Source organism: Microtus pennsylvanicus, chromosome 14 (genome assembly GCF_037038515.1).
Source record: "Microtus pennsylvanicus isolate mMicPen1 chromosome 14, mMicPen1.hap1, whole genome shotgun sequence".
Taxonomy (NCBI): domain Eukaryota; kingdom Metazoa; phylum Chordata; class Mammalia; order Rodentia; family Cricetidae; genus Microtus; species Microtus pennsylvanicus.
The window spans coordinates 36,412,691-36,440,162 of record NC_134592.1 but is presented as its reverse complement, the minus strand read 5'-3'; the positions used below and the strand labels follow the sequence as shown (position 1 = coordinate 36,440,162).

The following is a 27,472-nucleotide window of genomic DNA, read 5'->3' as shown; positions in this document are numbered from 1 at the left end:
GATGAGGCTGGCCTTAAACTCACAGAAATCTCCCTGCCTCTGCCTCCTGAGTGCTGAGGTTAAAAGGTACACACCGCCATGCCCAGACCCTTCTTAAGGTTTTAGGATTTACTAATACTTACGTGTATTGTGTGTGTGTTTGTGTGTACGGACATATTCATGCCACGGTGTGTATATGGAGGTCAGAAGACAACTTGAACAGTCAGTTCTTCATTTCCATCTTTGCGTGGGTGTTGACAGGCCTGTGTGGCAAGCGCTTTATCCACTGATACACTTCTGGGGCCCACTAGTAATTTTTTTTTTTTTGGATTTTTTGAGACAGGGTTTCTCTGTAGCTTTTGGTTCCTGTCCTGGAACTAGCTCTTGTAGACCAGGCTGGCCTCGAACTCAGAGATCCACCTGCCTCTGTCTCCCGAGCGCTGGGATTGAAGGTGTGCGCCACCACCGCCTGGCCATTAGTAATTTTTTAATACATTGGGAATTTGAGAAATTCACAATCGTATGAACAGCTAGTGCAGAAATTGTTCAAGAGAAAGTTAGTAAGCTGAACTTTATTCCCTACTCACCTTTTCTTTCCACAGAACACATGAGCAAAAGGCAAGAGTCTGGAACCTGGGAACATGGAGGGAAGAGGATCAAGAGTTCTAGATTACCTTCAGCTACACAGCAAGTTCATAGTCAATGTGGCCTACAAGAGAACTTGTCTCAAAACAAACAGAAGTCATGGGCTGGAGACATGGCTAGGTAGTTAAGAGCACTTGTTCTTACACAGGACTTGAATGTAGTTCCCAGCAACTCACAGGCAGCTCACAACCACCTGTAACTCCAGTTCCAGGGGAATCCCATACTCTCTTCTGGCCTCCCCAGGTACCAGGCAAGCAAGTACATGGTATAGCATATATTTAGGCACTCATACAATTTTTTTTTTAAAAAAAGTGTACTTATATAAATCAATCCATGAAGCCAAGAAGTAGGTGGAATAGACAGTTTATTGTGGCATGGGTGTAGAACACACAACCCTTCAACATGTACAGGTGCTTTGATGTTACTGTTGCTTTGCAGGAGACCACAGTGTGATGTCTGGGGTCTGTAGTTTCTTCTCTGTTAACCTGGTCAATGGTTACCTATTTTATAGTTCAAGTTAGGAGAAAGTCAGGGAAATCTGGTTGTGACACCCTAAATCAAGGGCTGTAGGACTTACAACCCAGGTGTGTAAAGTGCTTATTCTCAGTGCAAATAGGACCGCCTTGAGTGTAAGCAGACACCAGGCACTGGGGGCTCCCGGGACCTGGGTGGTGTGTTCTATGACTCAAGGAAGGGAAAGCCACCACTAGACTGCACCCTCAAGGGATCGAGTATTTTCCCCCAGCCTTCCTTCTCTAATAGGATCATAGCTTGTACTCTTGACAGACGTCCATTAACAGTTGTTAAGAAAAACTTGGTTCAGAAGAAATGAACAGGGCTTCTAAGCACCAGAGACACTGACTTCAGTTTCCAGTTGCTGTTACTTTGGCAGCAAGGGGGAGACCAGTAGGCTGAGCTCTGGCTGGTGGGAGTCATGGGGCCACAAGCTTTTCTTTGGGGCTCTCATTTGTAAATCAGTCACTGAATGACAGACCCTTTCTCTTGAGCACTGACTGGTCTTGGGTGGGAAGATAAGCAGATGTGTATTTAACCCTTCATCTTGTCCCCACCATTGGATGGGACTCATTTGTTGCCTCCTTGTGCTGACTCATCTGAAGGCCCAACTGTGACGTGAACCCCATCCCCTCAGTGTACTGCTGCCTCATGAGCCAGGTCTTTGCATATCCCAGCCCATGGTCCTGAGGAGACTGAAGGGAAGCACGAGGGATAGAGAAACGGTTTCTTAAAGAGGCACAAACAAGAATGCAGCTTGAATAGGTAGAGTCTGGCCATTTGTTTAGCCCCAGGATCCTGGCTACTATCTCTTTCCCTGGACGCTAAAAGACAAAGTCATGTGTTCTTACCCATCCACCGTGCAGTAGGGATACTGACAAGAGCCAGCCCTGTGTTTGAAGAGACCTGCGTTTTCTTCCGCTCTGGATGGATGTAACGAGGCCTGGCCTCAGCCTCCCCAGGTCTGACCATTATGCTGTCGCCAGAGCCTTCAGATGCCCGCACCTGAAAACCTTGTGCTTGTGAGAGGTGCTGCCGGGAGGGCGCTCATGGTCCACAGGTGTAAACACTCCCAGTGCCTTCTCTGAATTTTGGAAAGGGAGAAGAAGCATTTCTTTTTCCAGCACTGCTTTGTAACTCTGTTAGTCCCTCGTGTTAAGAGGAGTCGCGAAAGTGTGTCTGCACAGTGGGGAGGAACCGTGGACAGACAGGATGACCTAGGGTAAGAACCAAAAATGCAGGGAAGGTTTGCAGACCAGCACAAAGCCAGCACAAGGTAGGAAGTAGAGTGCCTCTCTTCAGCAGAGGGGTCTCATTTGTTCAGAAAATGCTGGGGCGTAAACATGAGTGTACGGGAGCATGCACACGTATGTGCACACATGCACACACGCAGTCACTCTGAGGTAGAAAGAGGTGGCTATCTCTAGACAAACACAAATCCTACAACTTCTCATGGCACTTGTGTGAAAGGACCTGCTCTCGCCCACACAGGCAAGCAGGGTCCAACCTGCTCACTCCAACCTCGGGCAGGGCCAGAAGTTCCACTCCACAGGAAGACGGAGATGGAGGGCCTTGTGTGGCATTGTGCCTGTGGTCAGAGCTCCCAGGCTACAGTTCCTAGGTTCTGCTGCCCAGGGTCACTTCCTGGAGCCTGAGCCATGGGCACCACGGGAGTGGCTTGTCAGAAGCCACTGAGCACAGATGTCTTGAACCACAGAGTCCCCACTGCTTTGGGCAGCCTGCTGCACCTGCTGGACCAGGGCGGCTGCCTGCGAGTGTTCTTGCTTGACAGCGATCAGGTAGGCAGAGCGCAGTTTGCAACACGTCAGATAGGCTCGGACCTAGTGATTGGTTGGGCACAAGATATTGGAAAGGAAATGATCAGAAAAGGCAGGTCAATGAACATAAAGAGTCCCAGGAAGTGCCGGTGGGTAAACAGTACTTCTCACGCACCAAACTGATAGCTAGGCTCTTGCCTTCTATTATTTCATAACAACGTTCTAGACATCAAGCGATTGCATGGCTTTGTGCGCATATGATAAGCGCAATCACAGATGAAATAAGATTTTAAAGACCAAGGTAGACAGGCAGACTCTGCTCTTTATCCAGCTTCCTCCAGTTTCTTTCTGGAATCAGAGCTAGTATTGTCAGTGCCCACAGTGGTTTTATAGTTTCTTGTTGATTAACTGATAGTCTTGACTAGACTACAAGGTTCATGACAGCAGGGATAATATACTCTTGGGGCATAGCATGCAGCCAGTGTGCAGCCAATGGGCCTTACATGGGTGACTGGGTGGATGAGTAAGGAAGCATACCTTCCTTTGGCAAAGGGTTTACAGATTCCCCCTTTCTGTTTTGAACACGCTGAATTAAAACAAAAACAAACCTTTGGGTGGGTGGTCCTGGGGACTGAACCTGGGCCCCATGCATGCTAGGCAAGCACTCTAGCATTGAACTATATTCTCAGTCTTGAATTTAAAGCCCACTGACAGATAACATGGGAAGAAAAAATGGATACACACGATTAGAAAAGGTCTAGTTAAGATATCACCCCATGAGACTTGAATAGAATACCCTCGTTTGGATGGAAGGCAGCTCGGCGTGGGGGATAATGTATCTCCTATGCTGTCCATCCCACGATTCAAGAGCCCTTTTCTCCTTGGCTCTGGTTTCACCAGCGCCTCCATCATTCTGAGCGAGCCCTAGCAAGGCCTCCACAAGCTGCGGCTGAGCTCCCCCTGGCAGCTGCTTTTCTACCACAACACTTATTTCTGAATCAGAGACATTTTTTGCTCCATGCAAAATGTTTCATCTTTTTGGGATGTGTGTGGGTTCTGCTAATCAAAGTCTTTTTGGCTTGATTTCAGATAGTTTCCCACTACAGAAAAAATCTGGTGAGTTGTGAGCTCACTGAAGCAATTGGGTACTGCTGTTGGGGGATACATATGCTGGTCTAGGGAGTGAGCCCTTATCTAGGCCTCTAGCTCCAGCTAATCCTACCTATATGAAATATCACAAGCTGACAAGCAAAATCCAAGAGAATGTTATTGCCAGAATCTATAGTAAAAAAATGGATCATGCCAGTTTTTGGCAAGACCTGTGCCCTGAGGTCCCCAAAGTATCTTAGAATAGCTGCCGAAAGAAACAACTGTTGACATTTGGGTTCTCATTCAGACTGTACAAAAGTAGCTGTCATTTTGGAATGTGGGAATTTCATCCTTTCCAAGCGCCTTATTGGGAAGTTGTACAAGCAGTGGAGAAATGTCTAGGACAAGCTCTCCTTAGGATCTAGACTGAAAACCATGGTCGGCAGGTTCCACCAGGGGACCGACGGCACCGCAGTGGGAGCGGCTCCGTGGCTGTGTAAGAAGCCGCTGTCTGACACTAGTTTCCATCACGAGAGACTGCAAAGCTGGGAAATGTGTCTCCTGATAGCCAGCTGGTCTGGCTTTACTTTTTCAGAGCTCTTCTAGCCTGGAGGCCTTCCTGAAGATGGCAGGATGATGGGTCCCATGACCAGCCACAACTGGTGACACCGACCAAAGGATAAAGCTGGCTGGCACTTCTCAGAGAGGTGATCTGAAACTAAAGGTTCGGTCATTTCCCAAACAGGGAAGAGTTCACAGCTCTCGAGGGAGCACTATCCGCCAAAGGGCTGAGTGGATGTTCTGATTTGAATGTGAAATGCTCCTCATAGGGTCATGTATTGGAACAACTGGTTTGTGGCTGCTGGTGGTGTTTGGAAGGTGGGCCCTTGCTGGAGGAAATGGTCACCTGGGGTGGGTATTGAGGTTTTAGGACCCCACTTTTTGTTCTCTCCTTTTTTTCTTTCTTTCTTTCTTTCTTTCTTTCTTTCTTTCTTTCTTTCTTTCTTTCTTTCCTCCTTCCTTCTTTCTTTCTTGTTTTTTTTTTTCGAGACAGGGTTTCTCTGTGTAGCCTTGGCTGTCTTGGAACTTGCTCTGTAGACCACACTGGCCTCAAACTCACAGAGACCCACCTGCCTCTGCCTCCTGAGTGCTGGGATTAGAGGTGTGTGCCAAGACCGCGCAGCCTCTCTCCGTTTTCTAACTCTGGATGCAATGTGAGCAGCCAGCCACCTCCTCTTGTCCCTGTGCCTTTCCATCTCCACTACAGTGGAATTTATCCCTTAAACTCTAAGTTGGAATTAATCCTTTCTTCCTTAAATCGCGTTTTGTTAAGTATTTTGTCATAGCAACAACAAGAATAGTAGCTAATACAATGGGTTTTTCTTCCTGGACTCTTTTTCCCTCCAGAATAAGGAAAACTTTCCCCATCAGGAACCTCATCCAATCAGTCCGCCTAAAGATGGAAATGAGATTTCCTCTATGGCTATCGGGCCGAGAGACCTGAGAATAACACAGAGATTTAAAAACAGTCTCAGGGAGAGGGAATTGGGAAGGCAGCCAGGTGGTGGTGGTGCACGCCTTTAATCCTAGCAATCAGGAGGCAGAGGAAGGTGGATTTCTGTGAGTTCAAGGCTAGCTTGGCCTACACATTGAGTTCCAGGATAGGCTCCAAAGCTACACAGAGAAATCCTGTCTTGAAAAAACAAAACAAACAAACAAACAAACAAAAAATTGGGAAGGCAAAGGTTTGGGCAGTCAATGTTCCTCTGCCCCATCTATTCCGTCTGGAGCTTTTAAACCACTGTCTAGGTCCTGGATAACAAAGAAACAGAGCCACGAGACTGCATGGAACTACTGTGCAGGGCAAGGGAAGCCTCAGTGCTATTCATTCAATAACAACACCAGATCTAGGAGACTTCCTGCTCACCTTGTTGTCATCGCTGTGTATCGCCTGGATCAGTCCCTCCAGCTCCTGTGGACAACAGAGACATAGTGGCTGTGAAAGGAAGAAGCTGGGAGCCTTGGCTCAATCCAGTCTGAGCCCAGCTACTGTGACTCCAAGGTGGGGATGCCTGCCTGATCCTTCTCCCTACCTCAATTCCCACTATAAGAATAATGAATGATGGCTAATGATATTACTAAGCTTGGGTTGGGGCAGAAGGAGCATCTCCTACGATGAGCTTTCACAAATGGATGTGGCTTTGTTCGCCCCACAGCATGTCATAAAAGAAGGTTTTGCACGTAGCATGTTTCAAAGCCTACTCTAGTCTATCCATCAGAACACAGACATTTCCAAGTACACACACTATTAGATAAGAGGATGCCAAGGGATGCCTTCTGGAGACAGCCATCAGAATCATGACTTCTACAAAGGGAGAGAGTTGCTCAGAGTGAGGCCATGATTGCAGAGAGTTAGGAAGAGAAACGGATCTTGTAGTGAGGAGGAGAAGGAGGAGGAGGAGGAGAAGGAGGAGGAGGAGGATGGGGTGATTCTGAAGCAGATAGTGGCCACCCAAGAGATCCAGGAGTGAGCGCACCTGTGGTGGGATTCTCTTGAAGGTTTCCAGGCAGTTGAGGAGGATGGTGTCGCCGTCACTTTTGGCTGCCATGCCTGACTCACTGACACATTTGAGCAACTGCCGGATCTCACCATACTTCTCCCTCTCCACCAGCTGCCTGGCGGCTCTGCAGTAGGTTGCAGCAGCATCCAGTTGGAAGTCCTAGGACAGATGTGGGATGATGGACTTAGGGCAGTGGGAGACGCCCACAGTGGGAAAGGATTGCAGTTACAACCGGGAACCCAAATAAAACAAACATGCAGAAGTAAAAAAGGCTCCCTTTGGAGTCAGGCAGACGTTTAAGAAGTGAGCATAAAAGCCGCCTCCTCTTTTCCTCAGGACAGGGTCAAGGCTGGTCTTCAGTGATTGAGTTTCCTGTCACCAATTCCCAAACAATGAGATTCCAGAGTCTACCACCGTGCCTGGCTCCATGGACTTTCAAAGATATTCTACTTAGTTCCTAAGACCAATCCTCTCTCCCCTGACTCACCTTTCTCTGGGAAATGGTGCACAGGGCTGGTGTTTGTTAAGAGTTGCCCAAGTGTCGAAACAGATTATCAAAACTCACTTGCTGGAACCTGCCAGATAAATGCTTTGAACCCAGCTTCGGTTAGCCCTTACACCACAGGAGTTCGGAGAGATAGCCTGGCTAGTCCTTCTAGACAGGCTCTCCTGAGACAGTGAGTGACATTTCTGCAGTGAACTGGTTGTGGGTAGCTGTCTTACATGTGCTCCTGGATACCTTTTGAGATAGTAAGATTGGCTTTTGGCTGACTCAGTTCTGTTATCTGTTTTGACATGTAAAGCTGCTCTTCCTGGGATAAGAATATTTTCTAAGGAGTAGCCTTTCCCAGAAATGTCAGGTACGGGGTCTCTTGCCATACGCTTGAATGGAACATTAAGAGCACAGAACATCATACCTGTAGAACGCGGAATGCAATTCCAAAACCGTCTTCCACATTTTTCCCTCCCAGCATAACCTGGAGGGAGAGGGAGATGGAGATATGCTTAAAGGAATAATTATTCAAATAACTTCTCAATGAAAACATCAGGGTCCCTATTTATCTTTATCGTCATGTTTTTGTGGAGACAGGGTCTCTCGGCACAGCCCTGGGTGGTTTAGAACCCACTATGTAGATCTGGCTGGCCTTGAATTCACGGTGATTCTCCTACCTCTGCCTCCCTACTTCTGGGATTATAGATATGAGCTAACATACCCAATCCATTTGCTCAGTTATTAAATATATGTGGAGCCTTTACCAAGCACCCAGCAGCAGAGATCCAAGGGACCAAATGGCCTCTAACTCCCGCCTGAGGCCCGCATTCCAATGGGGAGGAAGCCATCAAGCAAATGACTGAAATAGTCAGATAATTACAATACGAATAAGCACTGTGAAGGAGGTGAGCTGTCTGCCACAGGTGAAACCCTGCACGCACCTTGCAGGCAACTTCCATCTTCATGTGGTTATTTCCGAAGAGCGTTGGCAGAGGCAAAGTGGTGACCTGCGAGGTGCCAGCGCTCTCACACCGATGTAAGAATCTGGTCACTTCCATCTGTAGCTGAAGTGTATTCATATGCCTGCGGGGACAGGGCAGGCACAGTGCAGCCTCAGCAGGCTCTCAGAGAGTGGGGGGCTGGGGCTGGGTGACTGGCTCATCATAAGAAGAGGGCAATGGAGAGAACAAAGAAATGGCACAAAGGGAAGAGGCTTGAAATACCTTCCAAATAGCTACGGTTAGACAGAAACGGAAGACCTAGCGCCCCTCCCCCCCCTCCCCAGACATACAATTGTTAAGGTGCACTGTGGGGCTGGACAAGCTTCTGGCACTGACTCAACAATATTTACTGAGTATCTACGCAGCAGGTCCCAGAGTGAGCAGGAGGCTTGAGTCCTGCTTTCACGGCTCATGGGCTAGAGCAGAAATGGATAGTAACCAGACAGAGAAGAGTTTTTGTGTCTGAGTCTAAGAAGACAACTAATTAGAGTGTTGGAAAATCTGCTATTTTTTTTTTGAGACTAGATCTAGCTATACCACTAGCCTCAAACTCACAATCCTCCTGCTTCAGCATGTACTACCACGTCTGGCTAAGCCTTTTCTTTAGATAGTATGTTACGAATAGAGGGGTTGGCAAGCATAAAAGAAAGAAAGTGCTTGGGTTGAGGATCCTGGAGGCCAGTTCCTGGAGGCCAGTGGCTGACACGTACCAAGGAAGAGTAGAGGGGCAGGGAGGGATTATGCTGGACCTTTTTGCTCATGGTAAGGAATGTGGAATTCAGTCTGGGATAGCATGGGATCCTAATCCCTTCCGATAGTGGCTTTCCAGGCTGTAGCAGACGCTGTCACCCATGGCTGCTGCCTTCCCGCCCTGCGCTGACCATCTCCTGAGCTTTGACATACCTGGAGACATCAGCAGCAGACATCTTCTTCCGGAAGAAGGTGCTTTTCTTCTTCCCGGAGCTGCGGGATGTTTCTTGGAGGTAGATCTTCAGGTGGTCCTTGGCCTTAAGCAACCACGAGAGCTTCTCTCCCAGCTCTGTGTAGGACTTTGCTTTGTGACTGAAGAACCGAATACAGGTCATGGCAGCCCGGACTTGGTCCTAGGATTGGGAAGCGAATGTTTGGTTTAGGAAAGATCAGAGATGTTGGTGGGTGGGGAGGAGGGTGGGTGTCACAAGAAGCCTGATCTGATTCCCCCAATATAGCAGACCTTCAGGTTCTGGCCCTGTGATGTCTTCATCCCTAGCTGGAGCCTCGCTTCCTCTCGATAAGTGCCAGTGTCTACTCTATCATCAGCCGAGCAGCATTTTACGTCAGTCATCACAGGGTCCCAGAGACCCTACAGTGAGCTGCCTGTCAAGCTCAGGTGGGATATTATCTCACCACGGAAGAGATCTCAAGGAAGATCCTTCTGACTCCCCATTAAGTAGATTCAGCTTTAAGTTGGCATCAGATGATCTCATTTCTGAGATCATAGTACTGAGAATCCTCAGACAGGGGAGCCTGGTCCTTCTCCTTTCATGCATTTTCTTCTAAAGACACAAGCTTGCCAGAACATATTCCCTTCGTTCGTTCCTTCGTTACTTTGTTCCTTCCTTCCTTTCTTCCTCCTCCTCATCTTCACTTTTATATTCCTTGAAGTCTTTTTTTTAAATTATACTATTTATTCATCTATTTATTTATTGATTTTTATGTGGGTGAGTATTTTGCCTGCATGTATGCCTGTGTAGCACACATGTGCCTGACGTCTGTGGAGATCAGAAGAGGGCATCGGATCTCCTGGGACTAGAGTTATAGATAATTATGAGTCACCATGTGGGTGCTGGGAATTGAACCCGGATCCTCTGGAAGAGCAGGCAGTTCACTTAACTGCTGAGCCATCTGTCCAGCCCCACACTGTTTAAATTCTGAAGGATGCTATTATGGGCAAGATTAAAGCTTGGCTCTAAGTGTAGGAGGAAAGTCTAAATATTTAATAATGTTGGAGAGTGTGGTGGATTTGCTCCAGGGTCAGGCACCAAGATCAGGGATCAAATGACTGTCCCCTTCCCGCATCTTGCACAGCCTCCCCTGCACGACAAAGCACCAGCGCCAAGTGGAAGGGAGGATGGGTTACTGCTACCTTCATAAACTGCTGCAGCTCATACAGGATGTGGTAGTAGTTCTTCTTCTGCAGATGCTGGCAGGCAGCAATCAGGTACGTTCCCCAGCTCTCCAGGGTTGGATCAATGGATTCCAGTAAGTTTTCCAAAGTGTGCAACTTCCCACTTTTGTAGCTCGGCTGGAAAATGCCTTCTATGAAGACCTCTGGAGGACTTTCCTGGAGCAGGAAAGTAAGAAGTCAGAAGTGTGGGACTGGTCCTGGCAGTCTGGGGTTTGCTCTGCACCTCCACACCCTCCTAGGTGTGCCTCTCAGCCTTTTCCTCTGGGAACCCCTCTCCAAGGATGCTCCATCCACTCCTTCCTTGAGTGGCTCTCTCCACTCATTGTTCTTTTGCTCCTAGGATTTATCCCCTATAGGCCCTGCATGCTAGCTAACAAGGAAATTCGACACTGCTAATTCCATCAGTATCAGTTCTTTATAGTGACGGGGATCAAACCCAGAGCCTCTCAAATGCTAGAAGACCTGTTTACTGTCTCCAGTGGACCCAGCAGTTTTTGAAAGAATAATGACTTCTTTCCCTTGAGAAACTATTTTTTTTCCAAAAACATTAATTTTTTAAGTTAAATAACATTGTTTAAATTTCTTGAAAAACTTTAAGCTTAATTTTTTTTATTTTTAAGTAAGAAAAAAAATCTTTATTTTGCTTTCATTATACAAGAAACCATGCTCTCTAGGCATCCTTTCAACATCTCTGGCCACTCAATTTCCTTAGCTGGCTCCTCTCATCCCTGCAGGGCTCCTTTTCGCTCTACTTTCCTAGTGATTCCATCCAGCCTCATGGCTTTCCATGTTGTGTGTGATGACATCCACACCTCTACTTCCAGCCTGTTCATCCCCCTAGACCTCCCAAACTGGACCTCCTGTGGGTCCCAGCTGCCTCTCTACGGGACTTCCTGCCAAGCCAATGCATCCAACACACAAAAGACGGCGTTCTAGATTGTTCCACGAAACTTGCTCCTCCCACATTCTCCTCTTTCTCAGTCACAATACAATTCTTCCAGGGGCACAGGTCAAAAAGCCTCAGGACCACTTTTCTTCTCAAACTCTGATATAAAATACCTCAGCAGGTTCTACCACTGGAACGCACCCAGAAGCTGCCCATGCCTCACACCCACAAGCTGACCCACTACACCATCGCATTCATGAATTATTGAAAGAGCCGTATCCATGGTACCCTTTCACAGTCTGTCTCCTTCACACAAAGCCAACAAACCAATTTTGCTGACACACGACTCCGAAGAAGTTCCGCTTCAGCTCACTGTCTTCCAGTGATTCTGCTCCCCATTCGCTAACAAAGCCCAGGCTCTCACAAAATCCACATATACTATGTGATTTAGCTATTGCCTTCCCGACTGTATCTGCTACCACCCAGGCCCCATCTCTCCCGGCTTCAGCCACCTGGCCTTTGTATTTGTTACTTCCTCTGCCCAGAGTACAACTCCTCCAGTTGCTCATGTGTCTTTCAGCCCTTTACTCAGATGCCACCACCTCTGGGCACCCCATCTTCTTCTGTTCTGCCTTTCCTTCTACTTCCCGTTCTCCTTCCTACCCTTCCTCTGCCCTCTTCTGCCTTCTTCTTAAGTTCATGCTCTTCTTCTGCTACCTCTTTTGATACAGAGCCTTTCTACATTGTCCTGATTATCCTAGAATTCACACAACTCTGCCTGATTCTGTCTCCCAAGTGTGTGTTCCTGTTCTGTGGATGTTTAACCCCTGTAAAGCTTGGAAAGATGGACAGAATTTCTCCAAGGAAAAAAAGGAAGGCAGGGCATTCTAGGTAGATGGAACAGTGCATGAAGGCTAATAAAGATAATAATATTAATATTTTGTTGAGGGGCTGGAGGGATGGCTCAGAGGTTAAGAGCACTGGCTGCTCTTCCAAAGTCCTGAGTTCAATTCCCAGCAACCACAAGGTGGCTCACAACCATCTGTAATGAGATCTGGTGCCCTCTTCTGGCATGCAGACAGAATGCTGTATACATAATAAATAAATAAATAAATCTTTAAAAAATATTTTGTTGAGTCTAGAATATGGAATATCTATAGCATTCATGGTGAAAAAAATCAGAAATATGGGAGACTGATCCTGAGGTCCAGCCACATGCTAAGGAGTGAGCTTTCATCCTAATGATGTGTGAAGGCCCTGTGGAGAGAGGGTGCTATGTTAGGAAGTTCACACTGAGGGCAGTGTGACAGGAAAAGGAACACACAGAAACCCTATGCACTCCAGGTGTCCAAGTGTCGTTTTTCAGTGCATTTTTTCTCTGCACTCCTGCTTGCTTGAGGACAAAGGTAAGGGTCTTAAGAAGTTCAAGGGTAGTTGGTGACAGGAGACAAAGAGAAGGCTTCCTTACTGGCTTTGTCAGCTGCAAAGCGAGGGCAGTGCTGTCGTCAGCTTCCACTTGGACTATAAGATAAGCAGCTTACGTCTGGCTGCGCTTATCCAAGGCACCAGACTGATGGTTAACACTCAGTCTGTGCCGGCAGAAACATCTTCACTTCTCAACTCATGTGGAGAGGGAGGGAAAGGGCGAATTAACTTCCAAATAATACGACTCATCCTGTATGGTTCTTAAGACACGCTCAGCAGCTGAGATACAGCAGCAGCCACACAACGGTCTCTTTCACTGTCCTGTAAGGGTCGGATCACAAGCTGGACTTCTCACAGAGTCATCTAGCAGAGTCATCTAGCAAACTACTGTCGGATGCTGTTGTGATCTAGTGTGGCTGACTGATGTTAGTCTGTGCTAAGTTCCTTCAGTTTCCTATGGAGTTTGGTAAATATCGGTCACTTTGTCAGAAAGTTACCATGAATGTTGAGATAAAAGGAATTCCAGGCCTACGACATAGCTCAGCGGGTAAAAGGTCTTGGTGTGCAACCCTGACCATCTGAGTTTCGTCCCTGGGACCATTCAATTAGCAGGAGTGTATATCTGTAAGCTCAGAACTCCGATGGAGAGGTGGGAGGCAGAAACAGAAGGAAGCTTATGGGTCAGCCAGCCTAGAGAATGCAGAACAGTACAGAGACAAGAAACCCCACCTCAAGGGTGGAAGGTGAGATCTGATTTCTGGAAGCTGTCCTCTGACCATAACCATGTGCACCATGGCCCTGTGTATAGACTCTCTGAGACACACACACACACACACACACACACACACACACACACACACACACACACACTTCCCCCCTCCCTCTAAATAAGTAAACAAAAGGGTGATGACCAAAAAAGTAACTCTCTTAGTTAGTGTTTTAGTAACACTCCCAGGAGGGAGGTGGAGGTGGCAGGGGAGTGAGAGAAAACCAAGGACAGGGTGTGCTGCTTCCTCATGCACATATGTGGGGTGCTCCTCTCTGTAACAGCTCTAGGTACACTCTGTCCTAGGCCAGGTGAAAACCAAGAGGTTCAGCACTGTGCCTTAGGTCACACGAGACTCCCGTTGAGTACCTCACTGTGGAGACTGGCTGATGGTCTCACTGTGCTTTACACTGTGGGTGGAGACGAATTTGTTACTGCTGGTCAGAAGGGAAATTTGGGGTTTAATGTGAGATTTGCTGGCCTCATTGGATGACTACTTAGACAAAGCTTCTTAGACCCGTCTCTGCAGGGAATTGTCTCACTGCTAGACGCTGAGTTAAGTATACCGGATTGGGGGGGGGGAGGGAGGCAGGGTGGGTGTGGTCAAGGCGGCTACTGCCCTTGGGCTGTATCTGTCCGAATGTCTCACCTTGTTGAGCAGGTGCAGCAGAGCTTCCCGAAGGCAGTTGTGCCTCATGTAGAAGCTGATGATGGCCAAGTTGGTGCTGTAGTTGTGCAGGTAGAAGAGACATTCCTGATAGTAGGTGTTGTTCATGATCTTCCCATCAGGAATCACCTCGAGGAAGAGGCTCTGGGTCCGAAGGGTGGCTTCCAGTTCCCGCAAGGTGGCAAAGTAATCGTCATCTTGCTGCTGGCAGGAAAAAAGAATGGCTTTGAACTCCAGGGCCTAAGAAGTTAAGAAGTGATTCCCCCTCTTCTACCCCGCTCCCCACCCCCAGCTTCCAAGCAGCATGGACCGGAGGCATTCACCACTAGGTCTGGCCTTCAACAAGTCTTAACACTAGAAAGGCTTGGTTGGCGGTGTATGTAAGGCCAAGGCAGAGGATTCGTGAGTTCAAGGCTGTTCTGGATCACACATTATAAAGCCAGGGACTGGGAGGTGGCTCAGCCATCAGAGGGCTTGTTGTGCAAGTCTGGGGATCCTGGCAGACACGTACAAGTTGGCGTGCTGGTGTGTGCCTGTAACTCAGTGTTCGGACAGGCAGATTCTAGGGGACTGGGGCTAGCCGGAGAGGTGCTCCACTGCAAACAGTGAGCACCAGGTTCAGTGAAAGGCCCTGCTTGGAAAGAAACACAAAGTGCAGTGTGGCAAGACGGTTCAGCCAGTAAAGGCACCTGAATCCAGCCTGACTGCTGAATTGATGTTGGGAACCCACTGCTGGGAGGCAGAGCCGACTCTGCGAGCCGTCCTCTGACCTCCATGAATGTGTGGGCTCATATACATACACACACTCAAAACAAAAGTAAAAGAAAAATGTAAAGACTGACAGAAGACGGCAGTTAACAGTGACCTCTGGCCTCCACACACGCATGCTTGGGCGAGCACATATGTATACGCACGCATACACTACAGTACACTCAATGCACAAAATAAAAAAAAAAAAAGAAAAACCCTAAATGGAAAATTAATCTGGGCACGTGGTTTTAATTTTTGGATACCTCTATAGTATCTTTTCAAATATTGATCTTGTGTTGCTTATCTAACTAGGCAGTCACTAATGTAACTACACATACTACAAACAAAACACACAACACACGAACATCAGCCTAGCAGCCTCTGCGCCTAACCCCACACTACTGACTGAACTGAAGCCATCATCCCCCTGGATCCTCACCGCTCCTAGCCTCTTACAGGACAGGGCGCTCTGCCCGCTTTGCTCTTACCAAGGAGACGAGCGGTCTCACAGTGGACTCCAGGTACTCAACCACATCCTGGACTAGCCTTGAGCCATGACTCAGTTGATTGAGGTCAAGGGGAGGCTTGAGGCAGCGACTGAACTTCTCCCGTGCAGCAGCGAGGTTGCCAGCTTTAAGGCAGGCCATGCCCCAGGCATGCCATGCCCCCGTGGAATCAAGCCCGGTCTTTGTAGAGACCTGGAGGAAAAATTGCTCCATCTGTGAGAGGTGTCTACATTCAGGTCTGAGAGTCTTCCCAAGCCATTCTGTTCCTTTGCCCCAACCACCTGCCAACATCCACGTGCTACCAATCTCACACCAGCAAGTTGGTTGTGCCCTGGATGCATCCATGATTGGGACCACGGAGAGATGGTGAGACCTGTTCCCAAGGCTAAGCAAAGGCCACTCATGACAGAGGGGTAGAAGGAAGCTTTATCTTTGCCTCACCTCAACGCCCAGTTGGTAGTACTCAGCTTCCAGGAGCTGGTTCCTCAGCCTGGTCACCGCGGCTGGCTGCAAGATCTGGTCTAGAGATGGCACATGGCGATAGGCAGCGGTGACTAAAATATGCAGGACATCTACCTTGCTGATGTAACTACAGGGAGACAGAGGGCATCGCAAATGAGGCTGTGTTGAGCTTTGGAGCAATTGTTGCTTGAAGCGTTTCTATTGCATCTTCACTGTTTTTTTTTTTATAAATGATTGTTCTTTTTTTTTTTTAAAGATTTATTTATTTATTATGTATACAGCATTCCGTCCATGTATGCTTGTGTGCCAGAAGAGGGCAGCAGATCTCATTACAGATGGTTGTGAGCCACCATGTGGTTGCTGGGAATTGAACTCAGGACCTCTGGAAGAGCAGTCAGTGCTCTTAACCACTGAGCCATCTCTCCAGCCCCTGCATCCTCACTGTTAAGTGCGATCGTGAGACTTGAGAGATATACAGCACATGTACTCTGAGTGAAGGTTCGAGAGTCAGACTCTTTTAACCCCACTCCCAACTTAATAGTTCCGAGGCCTGCCTCAACTCGCTCATCTGTTACGTGGCTATCGAGCAGAAAATGAAGTGTGTCAAAGGAAAGAGCTTAGGATAGTGTCTGGAACTTCTATATATAATCTGTTGGTTTATTTTGAGCAGGGATGCCCTAGGTTTCCATCTGAGACAAGGCCTCTATATTGAATACTGGAGCTCACAAATTACCCACTTGCTCTTGGCTCTTTGGAACCCTGCTTGGAAGAGTCCAGAACAAGAGTCATTGACTCAGGGGCTGGAGAGATGGCTTACCAATTAAGGGCATTGGCTGCTCTTCCAGAAAACCTGGGTCTGGTGTTTAGTACCCACATCAAGGCTTACAACCACTTGTAACCTCAGTTTCACAGGACCTGACACCATCTTTTGGATTCTCTGGGTACCATGAATACTTATGGTGCACATGCACACACAAACAAGATATTCATACATATAAAATAAAAATAATTCTTAAAAAAAAAGTCCCACTGACCCATATTCCTGGTTGGTACAGTGGTTTCACCATGCCTATTTCCTGGAGGTGGCACCAGGCAGGGGCACCTTGGCCCTTTGAGTCTAGTCTAGTATTCAAACCCTCTCTCCGTGCCAAGCATGGCCTTCCTTGTAGCCCACTGAATCTTATTCCTTACTCTTTTGGCAATCTTACTCCTGACACCTGAGGATTAGAAAAACCTTAGCAGGACAGAGCCCAGAGGGCCAGACCATTCATTCTGCCTGATGTGGCAAGTTCACAGCCATGGTTCCTGGGTATTGTCTCAGAACTGCAGCAGAAAAGCCGTGGCTCCTCACTCGTCTGCTTAGCAGTTTTCTATACCTTTAGTGATTCTTAACCTGGTAGGAACTGGGTAGGAGAAAGGATAGTGTGCAAAATCCAATTCAAAGCCATATAGTTTTTCAAAGATTTATATTACTAAGTCTCCCTTTGGAAAATGAAAAAAATTTGAACTAGATGATGTGTTTTTGTTTGTTTGTTTTGTTTATCTATCAGAAGACATAGTTCAAATCAGAAGCATCTGGTTTGTATGGCAATAGACAGGACAGAGGAGTCCTCTCCTATGGATAAACTGACAAGAAATCATCATAATGAAGGGATATCAATGCAGGGTGGGGCATAAAGAAGGTGTGATTTGAACTCAGTGCTGTAAACCATCCAGGAAGCCCATGACTGTTTGCAGGGGTGAGAACCCTGCTGAGTGAGGGCTTCCTTGATCTCTGCCACCTCCAGAGGCCCATAGGGCTTAGCAGTGGCTGTCTGAGGTGACTGAGTGGGCCTGTGCCTGAGGGAGGCATTTATGCTTCACAGGGCTTCCTGCCCCTGGATCCCGAAGCTGTTGGGACTGGTGCTGGACTCACTTAATGAGTCATGGATCTGGGTGGATGGATAAGCAAGGAATTGGGAGTCTTCATGTCAGTTTAATGAGGGGGAGTCAAAGCAGGTTCAGTTCCCGCCTCCACGGTCCTGCCCAGACTTCCTTCTATGATGGACTGTGATGTGGAACTGTATGCTGGATACGCCTTGTCCCCCAGAATTGCTTTTACACATGTTGTCTTGTCATAGTAATAGAAAGCAGATGAACACCTGTTTTTGAGGACGTTGGGAAAGAAAAGGACACAGGTTGACCGAGGGTGAGGACGACTACCTGTGATTAAGGGACTTATATTCCATCAACATTAAATCAGACGCATGTCGGCGTGTCTTGTCAGAGAGGATGGGAAGATGGAAAGCCATAGGGGGTCACAAGAGGAAGCCAGATAAAAGGCCGCACCCCGGTAAGAGAACGGAGGCTCGCTTCTGTGTACCTGTCACAGAGAGCCAGGTCCTGGCTTCGGCCGGCCTTGACAAACATCATCTTAGCGCTGAAGAGCAGCTGCTTCATGATGTCTATGAGCAGCCCCGCGTCCAGCTCCGGGTTGGTGAGGCCCTTGGACAGCTTGCAGCAGTGCTCGATCAGCTGGTGGCCACAGGCAACGCTGTCTCGGTGCAGGTTCAGGATGGCAATGCACAGGGAGGCGCTGGGGGCCTGATCAGGGGCAGGGGAGGGAGAAAGAGACAGTGAATTTAGGGACCAGAGCTGTTCAGCAGAAACCACCATTCCCCTTTAAAGGCTGGAAACCACTGCGAGAGGAAGCTGGACACATCACGGCAGGGCAGAAGCAGAGCTGGCCGCATTTCAGAAGCTCAACCTTCCACGGCCGTGCTAGGCTGTGTCACACTGCGTCAAGGTCTTTCTACATAGCCCTGGTCGGCCAGGAACTCACTTCCTACTTCTTGACAGTATCCACAGGTGGCCGCCTTTTCCTGGTCTCCTGCTCCTCAGTTGCAATATCACTTATCTGTGACTTAGGTGACCACAGTTACCTGAAGTCCTGAACATGCTGTGCTGCTGCCAGATCAACATCCATAAAGCACCCTTGTGAAATTCCTAGGTGCTTCTACCTATCACACAGTCATTTCTTACCGTCAGCTTCATAGCTTTATACATAAATCGTCTTTCTCAATCTTACCACCTTACCCCTTACTTCATCAGTGCTGTCTTCGGATGCCCTCATCATGCCCTGTGATTTTTGGACTCAGTGCCTTTGCTCGGATATTTAGCAATATGGGCCCACGAGTGTGTTGTTGTTGTATAAGCGTGTGTGTTGTGTCCATGCAAATGTGTAAAGGTGTGCATGCATTTATGTGTGCATGTGTGTGTCGAGGCTAGAGGTTGATATTGGGTATCTTTTTGAATAGTTTTCTAGCTTTTTTTTTTTTTTTTGACTCAGGCATTTTCACTGAACCTGGAACTTGATGATTCAGCTAGAACCTGCTAGGCAGCAGGCCCCAGGGTCTGCCTGCCTTTGCCTCTTCGGTGCTGGGACTATATAGGCACCTGTTGCTGCATCTGGTTTATATGTGGATGCTGGGGATTCAAATGCAGGTCCTTATGCCTGCACAGAAAGCACTTTACCACCCACTGAGCTATCTCCCCAGTCCCCGCACAGTTCAGTTTTGTGCTCTGTCTTTCCCCTGTCCTCGACACTCCCCTTCCACCGCATTCTCCACATTTCTCTGACCATGCACTTACCCTTCTTTCTGGTTTCTTCCTGTACATTCCCCGAGATGTTCCTTCTCTTCTGCCTATCTGGTTTACTTGTTTGGGCTCTCATATAATTATATAGCAAGGAAGGACCAGACTGTAGTTATCAGTCTCTGTATTCCCTGTTCTACTATCAGACGTCATAAAGAAACTTAAGTGTGGCGCACGCCTTTAATCCCAGCACTCGGGAGGCAGAGGCAGGCGGATCTCTGTGAGTTCGAGGCCAGCCTGGACTACAAGAGCTAGTTCCAGGACAGGAACCAAAAGCTACAGAGAAACCCTGTCTCGAAAAACCAAAAAAAAAAAAAAAAGAAAAAAAAAGAAACTTAAGTGACCATTACACTTTATTGTTATTACCTGCTCATAGTAAAATTCACTCCGGACCAGCTCGTTCTCTTCCTCATTTAGACTCAAGATCCATTCTACCTCCGTGGCTTTGGGGACTCGCACCACAGCTGAATATGGAGGGCTTTCATTCTTTGAGCTGTCTGAAACTAAGAAGAGAGTCGTCGATCACATGCCAGTTACTGGCTGGCCATGCAGCCTGATAAGCTAGTGTGTCATGAGCACATATTTACCTACTATCTATGAGTCCCTTTCCCTCTCCTTGCTCCCTTTTCTTTCCTTTTTAAAAGATTTATTTAATTGTTTGTGTGCGTGCCTGCATGAGTTTATGTGTACCATGTGTGTGCATGCACCAGCAGAAGCCAGAAGAGGGCATCAGATCTTCTGGAGTTAGGAGTCATTGGCAATTGTGTATCACTGAGTTTGGGTGCTGGGCACCAAACCTGGGCCCTCTGCAAGAGCGGTAAATGTTCTTAACCGCTAAGCCATTTTTATAGCAACTTCCTCACTTTTTGTTTTCTTTAGGAAACCTCATTAGATACTTCAAGTCCTCTTCCCCAAGCATAGGTCGGGGACAAATGTCACAGTATTTGTGACATGACTGATGCTTCACACAGAAAGCCTGAAAAACATGGCTCAAACGTTGGATACTCCAAACACTAACCTGCTATGGAAAGGTATTGGCTAACTTGCTAACAGTGATAATCTCAGGGTAAGGACAAGGCGTTGGATGATGGGCAGTGGAGGAAGGGAGCTGTGGTGAGGTGGATGGGGTAGCCTACTAAAAGATAAGCACCAAATCCATTGGTTGTTGGCCTTCCCAGGGTTGGAAGCTAATGGGCCTAGATAAAGGCTAATATGAAGAATGTCGAGGGAAACAGCTGATACAAAAGCCAAGATTTCTCTTTGGTGAATTCACCAAGAGGACTGAGTTGCCATATGGCTATCAGCTGAGAGCCAACTCCAGCACATAACAGAGCCACAGAGAATGGGATCAGGCCTTACCTTCTGACTGGCATGGGCTCTCCTCTGGTACACTAGAAGCAGAAAGAAAAACAAAACTCCTCAACCATTGCTTCTCTGTTTTGAGCTTAGTGAATGACATTTGCTCCATCAGTCACTGGTCAGGGAATTAATGATACATTGACTCTTGCTCTCCCCCACTGGTCACAACCATTTCTTACGATGCTCTGTCCATTTTATCTCTTACATATCCACTTAAATGCCCCCATCGCTCTGTGTCTGAGGGGGATCTCATCGTTTTTCTGCAATAACTTTCTTTGACTTTTACAGCCTGGCCTCTACTTGCAGCTGCAGCAAGATTTTAAGAATTCAAATCCGGTCCCATTCTGCTCCTGCTGAAGAACCCGTCAGAAGCTGCTCTGGCTGAAAGGATTCTACGTTCACAGTTCAGGAGAAAGGCCCTTGAGACCTTCCCTGACTGCCTCTTTAGCCATCTCCTTTCACCCATGACTTGTACTCAAGTCGTAAAGGTCCTATTGCTCCACCACCAGCTCTGGTCAACTTCTACCGGTGCCACCAAGGGCCATGTTTAAAATGAGTACAAGGAACATGCTGGCCGACCTCAGTCCATCATGGCACCAGGGAGCAAGCCCAAGTCTTGTGCCAGTGTTCAAGTCTTCCGGATTTGGCTGCCAGCTTTAAGGACAGGGTCCACTGATCAGAACCCTAGCCTGTCATCCACCTACTCACAGCTCCTCAAATGGTCGATTTCTTTTCTCTTTCCTCTGCCTGTGATGTGCCTCTCTGACCTCTGGGCATGTACTCCTCCCCTCCCCCCCCCGTCCCATTTTGAGTTTTTTTCCTACCAACTCCTCATTCTCTAAGATTCATTTCCTGGGGTCCCCTCCAGGACACTCTCCTGCCTATATGGGCCAATCTGTGTGTATAGTCATCACTGTACTTATCCAATCATTAGTAGTGTTTATTAGCTCTCTCCCTAGTAAAATGGGGGAATTACTAGTAATTCCTAGTGATGGAACTACTGCAGAGTGACTGCTGGCCAAAGAATTCCCATCAGTACTGACTGCTCACTAAACCCCATAAGGACAGTGTTTGGATAATCCCTGTCCTACCCCTGGCAGGGGAAGGCAGAGAGTGTATGTAAGGGTTTCAGGAACTATACCATGTGTATGGCATGTCTTCCTTCCCATGCAGTCAATACTCATTGTGGCAAATAATCACCAAAATTGCTAAAGAGTAGAACACAGAATCTGGTTAAAGTCTGCTAAATAAAAGAAAAGATGAAATCTAAAGTTAGGTTCCTTTTTATGGAGGATTTCCCCCAGATGCACTAGGGGCCTTACACTCCACACTCTCACTCTGAAGCAGTAGAAAAAAACCCTCAAAGCAACCATGAGTCAGCAAACACTGTCTTCATCCATCTGTCTTGCCAGAAGGAGGGATGGTTTCTGAAATTTATCTGGAGGCTAACTATATGCAAGAAAGTGTAAGGGCTTGTCATGAGTAACAAGTCAAGACGACTACTCAGTTGGAGCCGGAGCAAATGAGCCCAGATGCTCGGCAGGTGTGGACACGTTGTCTTGAATCCAGCTGGAGCCACATGAATCAGGAGTGACCAGGAAACAAGAGAGGTGGCCAGGTGAGATGGTGTCCTTGCTGTGTGGAAGGGATGAGGACTGAAGTGTCTTGATTTCTGAGAAACCAGCCTGTAAGAACTTCCTTCTCATCCCTACTTCCTGTCTAGAAGTTTCTCTGACAAGGTAAGCATTTCACAGCACAGCTAACAACACAGCCAGCATGCACATTAAACCCAACACCCCTGTGAGTGTAACAGGTTCAAAACACCGCACAGTGTGCGTGCTAGCCGTGTAAGGAGAGAACAGTGGTCCATGAGAGTGTGGGTCCTGTTGCAAGACACTCACTCTTTGTTGTAGTAACCGTAGCACTGGTCACACACACGTGTAGGGTTTTCTCGGCAGCCTTCCACCACCATCTTCTTAGTGGAGCAGGAGCCACACACTAGCCGCCCACAGCGGCGACAGTGATGACGTCTGTTAAACTGAGGAAAGGGAAGAGATGAAAGCGGGATGTCGCCCAGACATTTATACTTGGTTTTGGGCAACCATGGCTCATCAGGAATACCAGGCGCTTGGGTTTTCACTGAGAATGAGCACACTAGCCCTTGTCCTCAGAAAGGTCACATTTAGGACTGGGGATTTAGCTTAACATAAGGCCCTAGGTTTGATACTTAACACCTTCCCCTCCCCCATACACACGAAAGAAAAGAAAAACAAAACAAATGAAAGCCTTTCAAACTGACATTTTAAGGTATTATTCAGCTGAGGGACAGATATTCTAAGCCCTGGGCAGTCTGCAACCCACAGCTCTTGACAAGGATTGCTTCTGCATGGAAGCAACATGTTGAGATACTCTAGAAAGCAACAGAGAAGGTGGGCTTGGTGGCTCACCTCGATAATCCCACCACTTGGGAGACAGAGGCAGGAGGACTGCTGAGAGTCTGAGGCCACTCTGGGTTACATACACAGTGAGTTCTAAGCCAGTCTGAACTATAGCAAAACCCAGGAGGGGACTCCAGAGTCCTGCTCTCCCGACCGTTTGGCAAAATGGCTGCTGAGCTCCTTCTGAATATGGCCATAGTGCTGGGGTGGGGGGAGGGGGGCTGGAGACAGGGGAAACAGGATGCTGAAACACTGACAAAGCCCAGCTGAGGGCTTCTAGGAGCTTACATCTCCTTCTGTGTGGACAGCAGAAGCTTCGCTGACTAGAGATAACTGTCATCATTAGCACATTCCATGTTTGGTAACCCAAGTAAAAATTTGAAAATTCCATCAGGAAGAAGAGCTTTGCTTAGCCAGTCTTCTTTCTCCTGAGGTAGCATATATAACTACTACCAGGCCTCTGTCTTACTGTGAAAGACAGGAACTAACTATGAGATCGCTAAAGACTTGGTGACTCCTGTCTATCTTTATTATTCGATGAGAATGACAAGAGTTTCTATAACTTAAGGCTATTTGAGGATGTCTACTACATGAATGGACCCTGGGAAAACACTGAGGCCAGGTCAAAGGCAGACCCAGCTGTAGGTCTGGTGACCTGAAACCATCATGGTCCTCTTGGGGACAGATGACTGTGTACTCAAGCGCACACGCTGGCCCTCTGCTTTCTCTCCCTGGAGTGCTGCTGAGGAAGGCTGCTCACCATTGTGAAGCGCTCTCTGCAACACACCATGCAGGTGCTTTCAGTCTCATCAGGGACCCACTGATCCCTGGCAGGCGGTGCTTCTGGGGGCACAAACTCCAGTGGTGGCTGAGTCTGCGGGGAAGCCCTTTCCTTAGGACTGGGGGAACGGACTAAGGCACTTCCTGGAGAAAGAAGTCAGAGAAAAAGCTGGTAAGTGAAGAGGAAAGACTAAGTGTTACTGTTTTACAAGGCTCCCCTGGAGTGGTAGAGCCAGTTGATAATCAGAGGCTGCTTGAGTTGATGGAGGTGGGTCATCTGTCTATCTGTTGCTTTCATTGGTTAACAAATAAAGAAAACTGCTTGGTCTGATAGGGTAGAATTTAGATAGGCAGAGTAGACAGAACAGAATGCTGGGAGAAAGAAGCTGAGTCAAGGAGTCTCCATGATTCTCCCACTCCAGACAGACGCAGGTTAAGACTTTTCCTGGTAAGCGCACCTCGTGGTGCTACACAGATTATTAGAAATGGGTTAGATCGATATGTAAGAGCTAGCCAATAAGAAACTGGAACTAATGGGCCAGGCAGTGTTTAAAAGAATACAGTTTCCGTGTAATTATTTCGGGGCATAAGCTAGCCATGTGGGTGGCCAGGTGCCGGGGACGCAGCCCCGCAGCTCCCTATTACAACATTGACTCATAAAAGAAAGACAGGGACACTGTGTGTCCCTCCACTGGCCATGTACAACAAAAATCTATCAGATACAATTAATAATAATCACTGAGCCTTAGGGAGGCAGTGACGGGTCAGTGGGTAAAAGGTACTTGCTGACAAACCTAAAGACCTGGGCTTGATTCCCCAGGATCCATATTGGTAGAAGGAGAGAACTGACTCCTGCAAATTGACCTCGACACATGTGTTATGGCAAGTCATTCAATAATTTAACAAGAAAAGTAAATGTAATTTAAAAATACTGAGTCCACATGGAGATAAGCAATAGATCTAACTACCAGTGCATCAAAAACTTAGGGGATGCAGACCCTCATTGTCATAAAGAAAAAGTCAGCAAAATCTAGCATGTGGGGTACGGGTGGTAGCACACACCTGTGACCCTAACACTCAGGAGACAGAGGCAGACTGATCTCTGAATCTGTGGATAGCCTGGTCTACAGGGCTAGTTCCAGGACAGCCAGGGCTACACAGAGAAACCCTATTTAAAAAAAATGAAGGAAGGAAAGAAGGAAAGAAAGAAAGAAAGGAAGGAAGGAAGGAAGGGAAAAAAGGAAGGAAGGAAGGAAAGAAAGAAAGAAAGAAAGAAAGAAAGAAAAAAGGAAGAAAAAAAAATCCAACACATGGGATAAATGGCCTAGTTTTCTCCATAAAGAGGTAGACTGACCAATTAATTAAGACAGACATGAGAGATACTTTAGCCAAATGTCACGCATGGATGTTATTTGGAATTGAATTTAGAATTAAAACAACTATAAACAAACAAACAACATTATGTGATGACTGAAGGTATTTCAACATTGGCTAGATATTTGATAACATTCATTAATTTGTGTTTAAGTCCAATAAAAGCATTGTGGTTTGATTTTTTAAAAAAAGATTTTATTTTATTTCACATTATATGCGTGTCTGTGTGTCTATGTGTGGGCATGCACACATGTGAGGGCAAGTGCCACAGGATCCAGGAGAGGGTGCTAACTTCCCTGCAGCTGGAGTTACCACCAGTTGTGAGTCACCCAGTGTGGGTGCTGGGAATGGAGCTTGGATCTTTTGTAACAGTAATACATGTTCTACTGAGTCAGCTCTCCAGCCCCCAGTGGTTGGATACTGTAAAAGCATTTGCCTTTTGGGAATTTATAACAACATTCCTACAAGTGAAATAATGTCTATTTCACTTGACATTATTTCATAAATAAATGAGATTTATTGGGAAACAACCCATTAGAAGGATAGGCACACAGATGAAACAAGAAAGCACACACACACACACACACACACACACACACACACACACACACACACACACCAAAGCTGCTCAGGCGGACTCACACAGATGCACAAAGCTGTTTAGATCCCCAGAGTCTGGGTCCTCCCTTCAGGTCTGCTGATATTGTGAAGCGCGGCCAGGAAATGACAGGGTCTTTGCTTTACGGTATCTAATGAGATTTCTTATGGCTTCTTATTGCCTAGAAGAGCAATTTCACCACCAGCAGAAACAGAAGAGAACAGAAAACACAGTGCTTTTCAGCAGCACCCAGAGTTCTGCTCTCCTCACTGTTTGGCCAAACAACCGCTGAACCTTTTCTGAATAAGGGCCATTGTGCAGTGGGCTGGAGACTGGGAAGGAAGGGTGCTGAAAACGGCGAGCAAAGCAGAATTGAGGCCTGCAAGGAGCTTGTCCCTTGTGTGGGCAACAAAATCTTCATGAGAGCTAAATCTAGCTAATCCTCATCACGAACAGATTCCATATTTACAGCGCCATCTATTCACTCAATGTGTAACTTCAGAATCGATACTCTTGTGCTGGCTGGTTGTCATCTCGGCACAAGCTAGAGTCACGTGGGGAACCTCAGTTGGAGAACTGCCTCCATCAGACTGCCTGTGGGCATGTCTGCAGGATTTTTTCTTAATTAATAATGGATGGTGTGTGTAAGAGAGAGCACACTGTGCCACCCCTGGGCAGAGTTCTGGGCTGTATAAGCAAGCTGAGGAAGCCATGGGGAGCAAGCCAGTACACAGCGTTCCTCCATGATCTCTGCTTCAGTTCCTGTACCACTTCCTCCAGTGATGACCAGCTACCTGGAGGAGTAAGCTAAAGAAACCCCTTCCTTCCTCCTCAATCTGCTTTGGGGGAGTATTTTATCATTGCGTTAGAATCAAACTAAGACACCTCAAAATCGACACTCCCACGGCGTTTACAGCTACTTATGGACGTGTCTAGACTGGAGAGATTGTTTTCCAGTCACCCGACATTCAGGTTCTCAGTAGAGGCTGGCTAAGGTTCTTGTCTCAGCTCTCACGTGGTGGTGACAAAGGGTCTGGAGATAGTAGGGGACAGGGCAGGGCTGGGCAAGCAACTGGTTCCATACAGAGGGACAGATTTGGAATTCCACATGGGAACCTGTTGGTGAGGCAAGTCACTTCTGAGCCTCTTCTTCTCTCGTGAGACAAAGAATACAGAATCTACTAGAATGGATGACTTTGTTGGATTTTAATAGGATAATCTAAGTGAGGTGTGTGTGTATGTGTGTCTGTACACATGCTCATATGCATATTGTTCCCTCTTGGAGCAACAGTTCACGGCTCACTGATTCGGTGATTGCAGGGACTTTTTACAGACATATTGTCACAGATAAGGAGAGTCAACTGTACGCTGAATCTACTGGGAAGTACCATGCTAGCATAAATTATGAAAAAGAAGACTCTCTTAAGTGGGAATGAGGGAAGTGAGGGAATGAGACAGTCAGACTAAGAAGTTCTTACCAGGAGCAGCAGCAGCAGCAGCCACAGAGAACTCAGCTGATGATGATCTAGACAAGGTCTCAGAGTCTGAAGCTTGCTGGACGAGCTCCTGGAGGTGAATCACAGAATCTGTCGAGAGAGAAAG

General features: G+C 47.3%; 1 protein-coding gene across 3 annotated transcripts in view; it reads right to left on the bottom strand.

The window, feature by feature from the left end:
• Positions 1-971: 971 nt before the first annotated feature.
• The window catches only part of Zfyve26 (zinc finger FYVE-type containing 26), a 62,320-nt gene continuing 35,819 nt past the window's right edge, over positions 972-27,472 (bottom strand). For 2 of the 3 annotated variants that reach the window (XM_075947241.1, XM_075947243.1), the window contains exons 27-42: positions 27,349-27,456; positions 23,879-24,042; positions 22,582-22,718; positions 20,681-20,712; positions 19,688-19,824; positions 18,051-18,271; positions 15,668-15,815; positions 15,209-15,418; positions 13,953-14,174; positions 10,185-10,382; positions 8,963-9,162; positions 8,000-8,141; positions 7,483-7,542; positions 6,542-6,724; positions 5,932-5,976; positions 972-2,978 (exon numbers count right to left, since the gene is read on the bottom strand). In XM_075947241.1, the coding sequence (XP_075803356.1) occupies positions 2,775-2,978; positions 5,932-5,976; positions 6,542-6,724; positions 7,483-7,542; positions 8,000-8,141; positions 8,963-9,162; positions 10,185-10,382; positions 13,953-14,174; positions 15,209-15,418; positions 15,668-15,815; positions 18,051-18,271; positions 19,688-19,824; positions 20,681-20,712; positions 22,582-22,718; positions 23,879-24,042; positions 27,349-27,456 (2,411 nt within the window). In that variant the 3' untranslated portion in view covers positions 972-2,774. The remainder of the gene's footprint in view (positions 2,979-5,931; positions 5,977-6,541; positions 6,725-7,482; positions 7,543-7,999; positions 8,142-8,962; positions 9,163-10,184; positions 10,383-13,952; positions 14,175-15,208; positions 15,419-15,667; positions 15,816-18,050; positions 18,272-19,687; positions 19,825-20,680; positions 20,713-22,581; positions 22,719-23,878; positions 24,043-27,348; positions 27,457-27,472) is intronic. The other variant, XM_075947242.1, reaches the window with a different exon arrangement.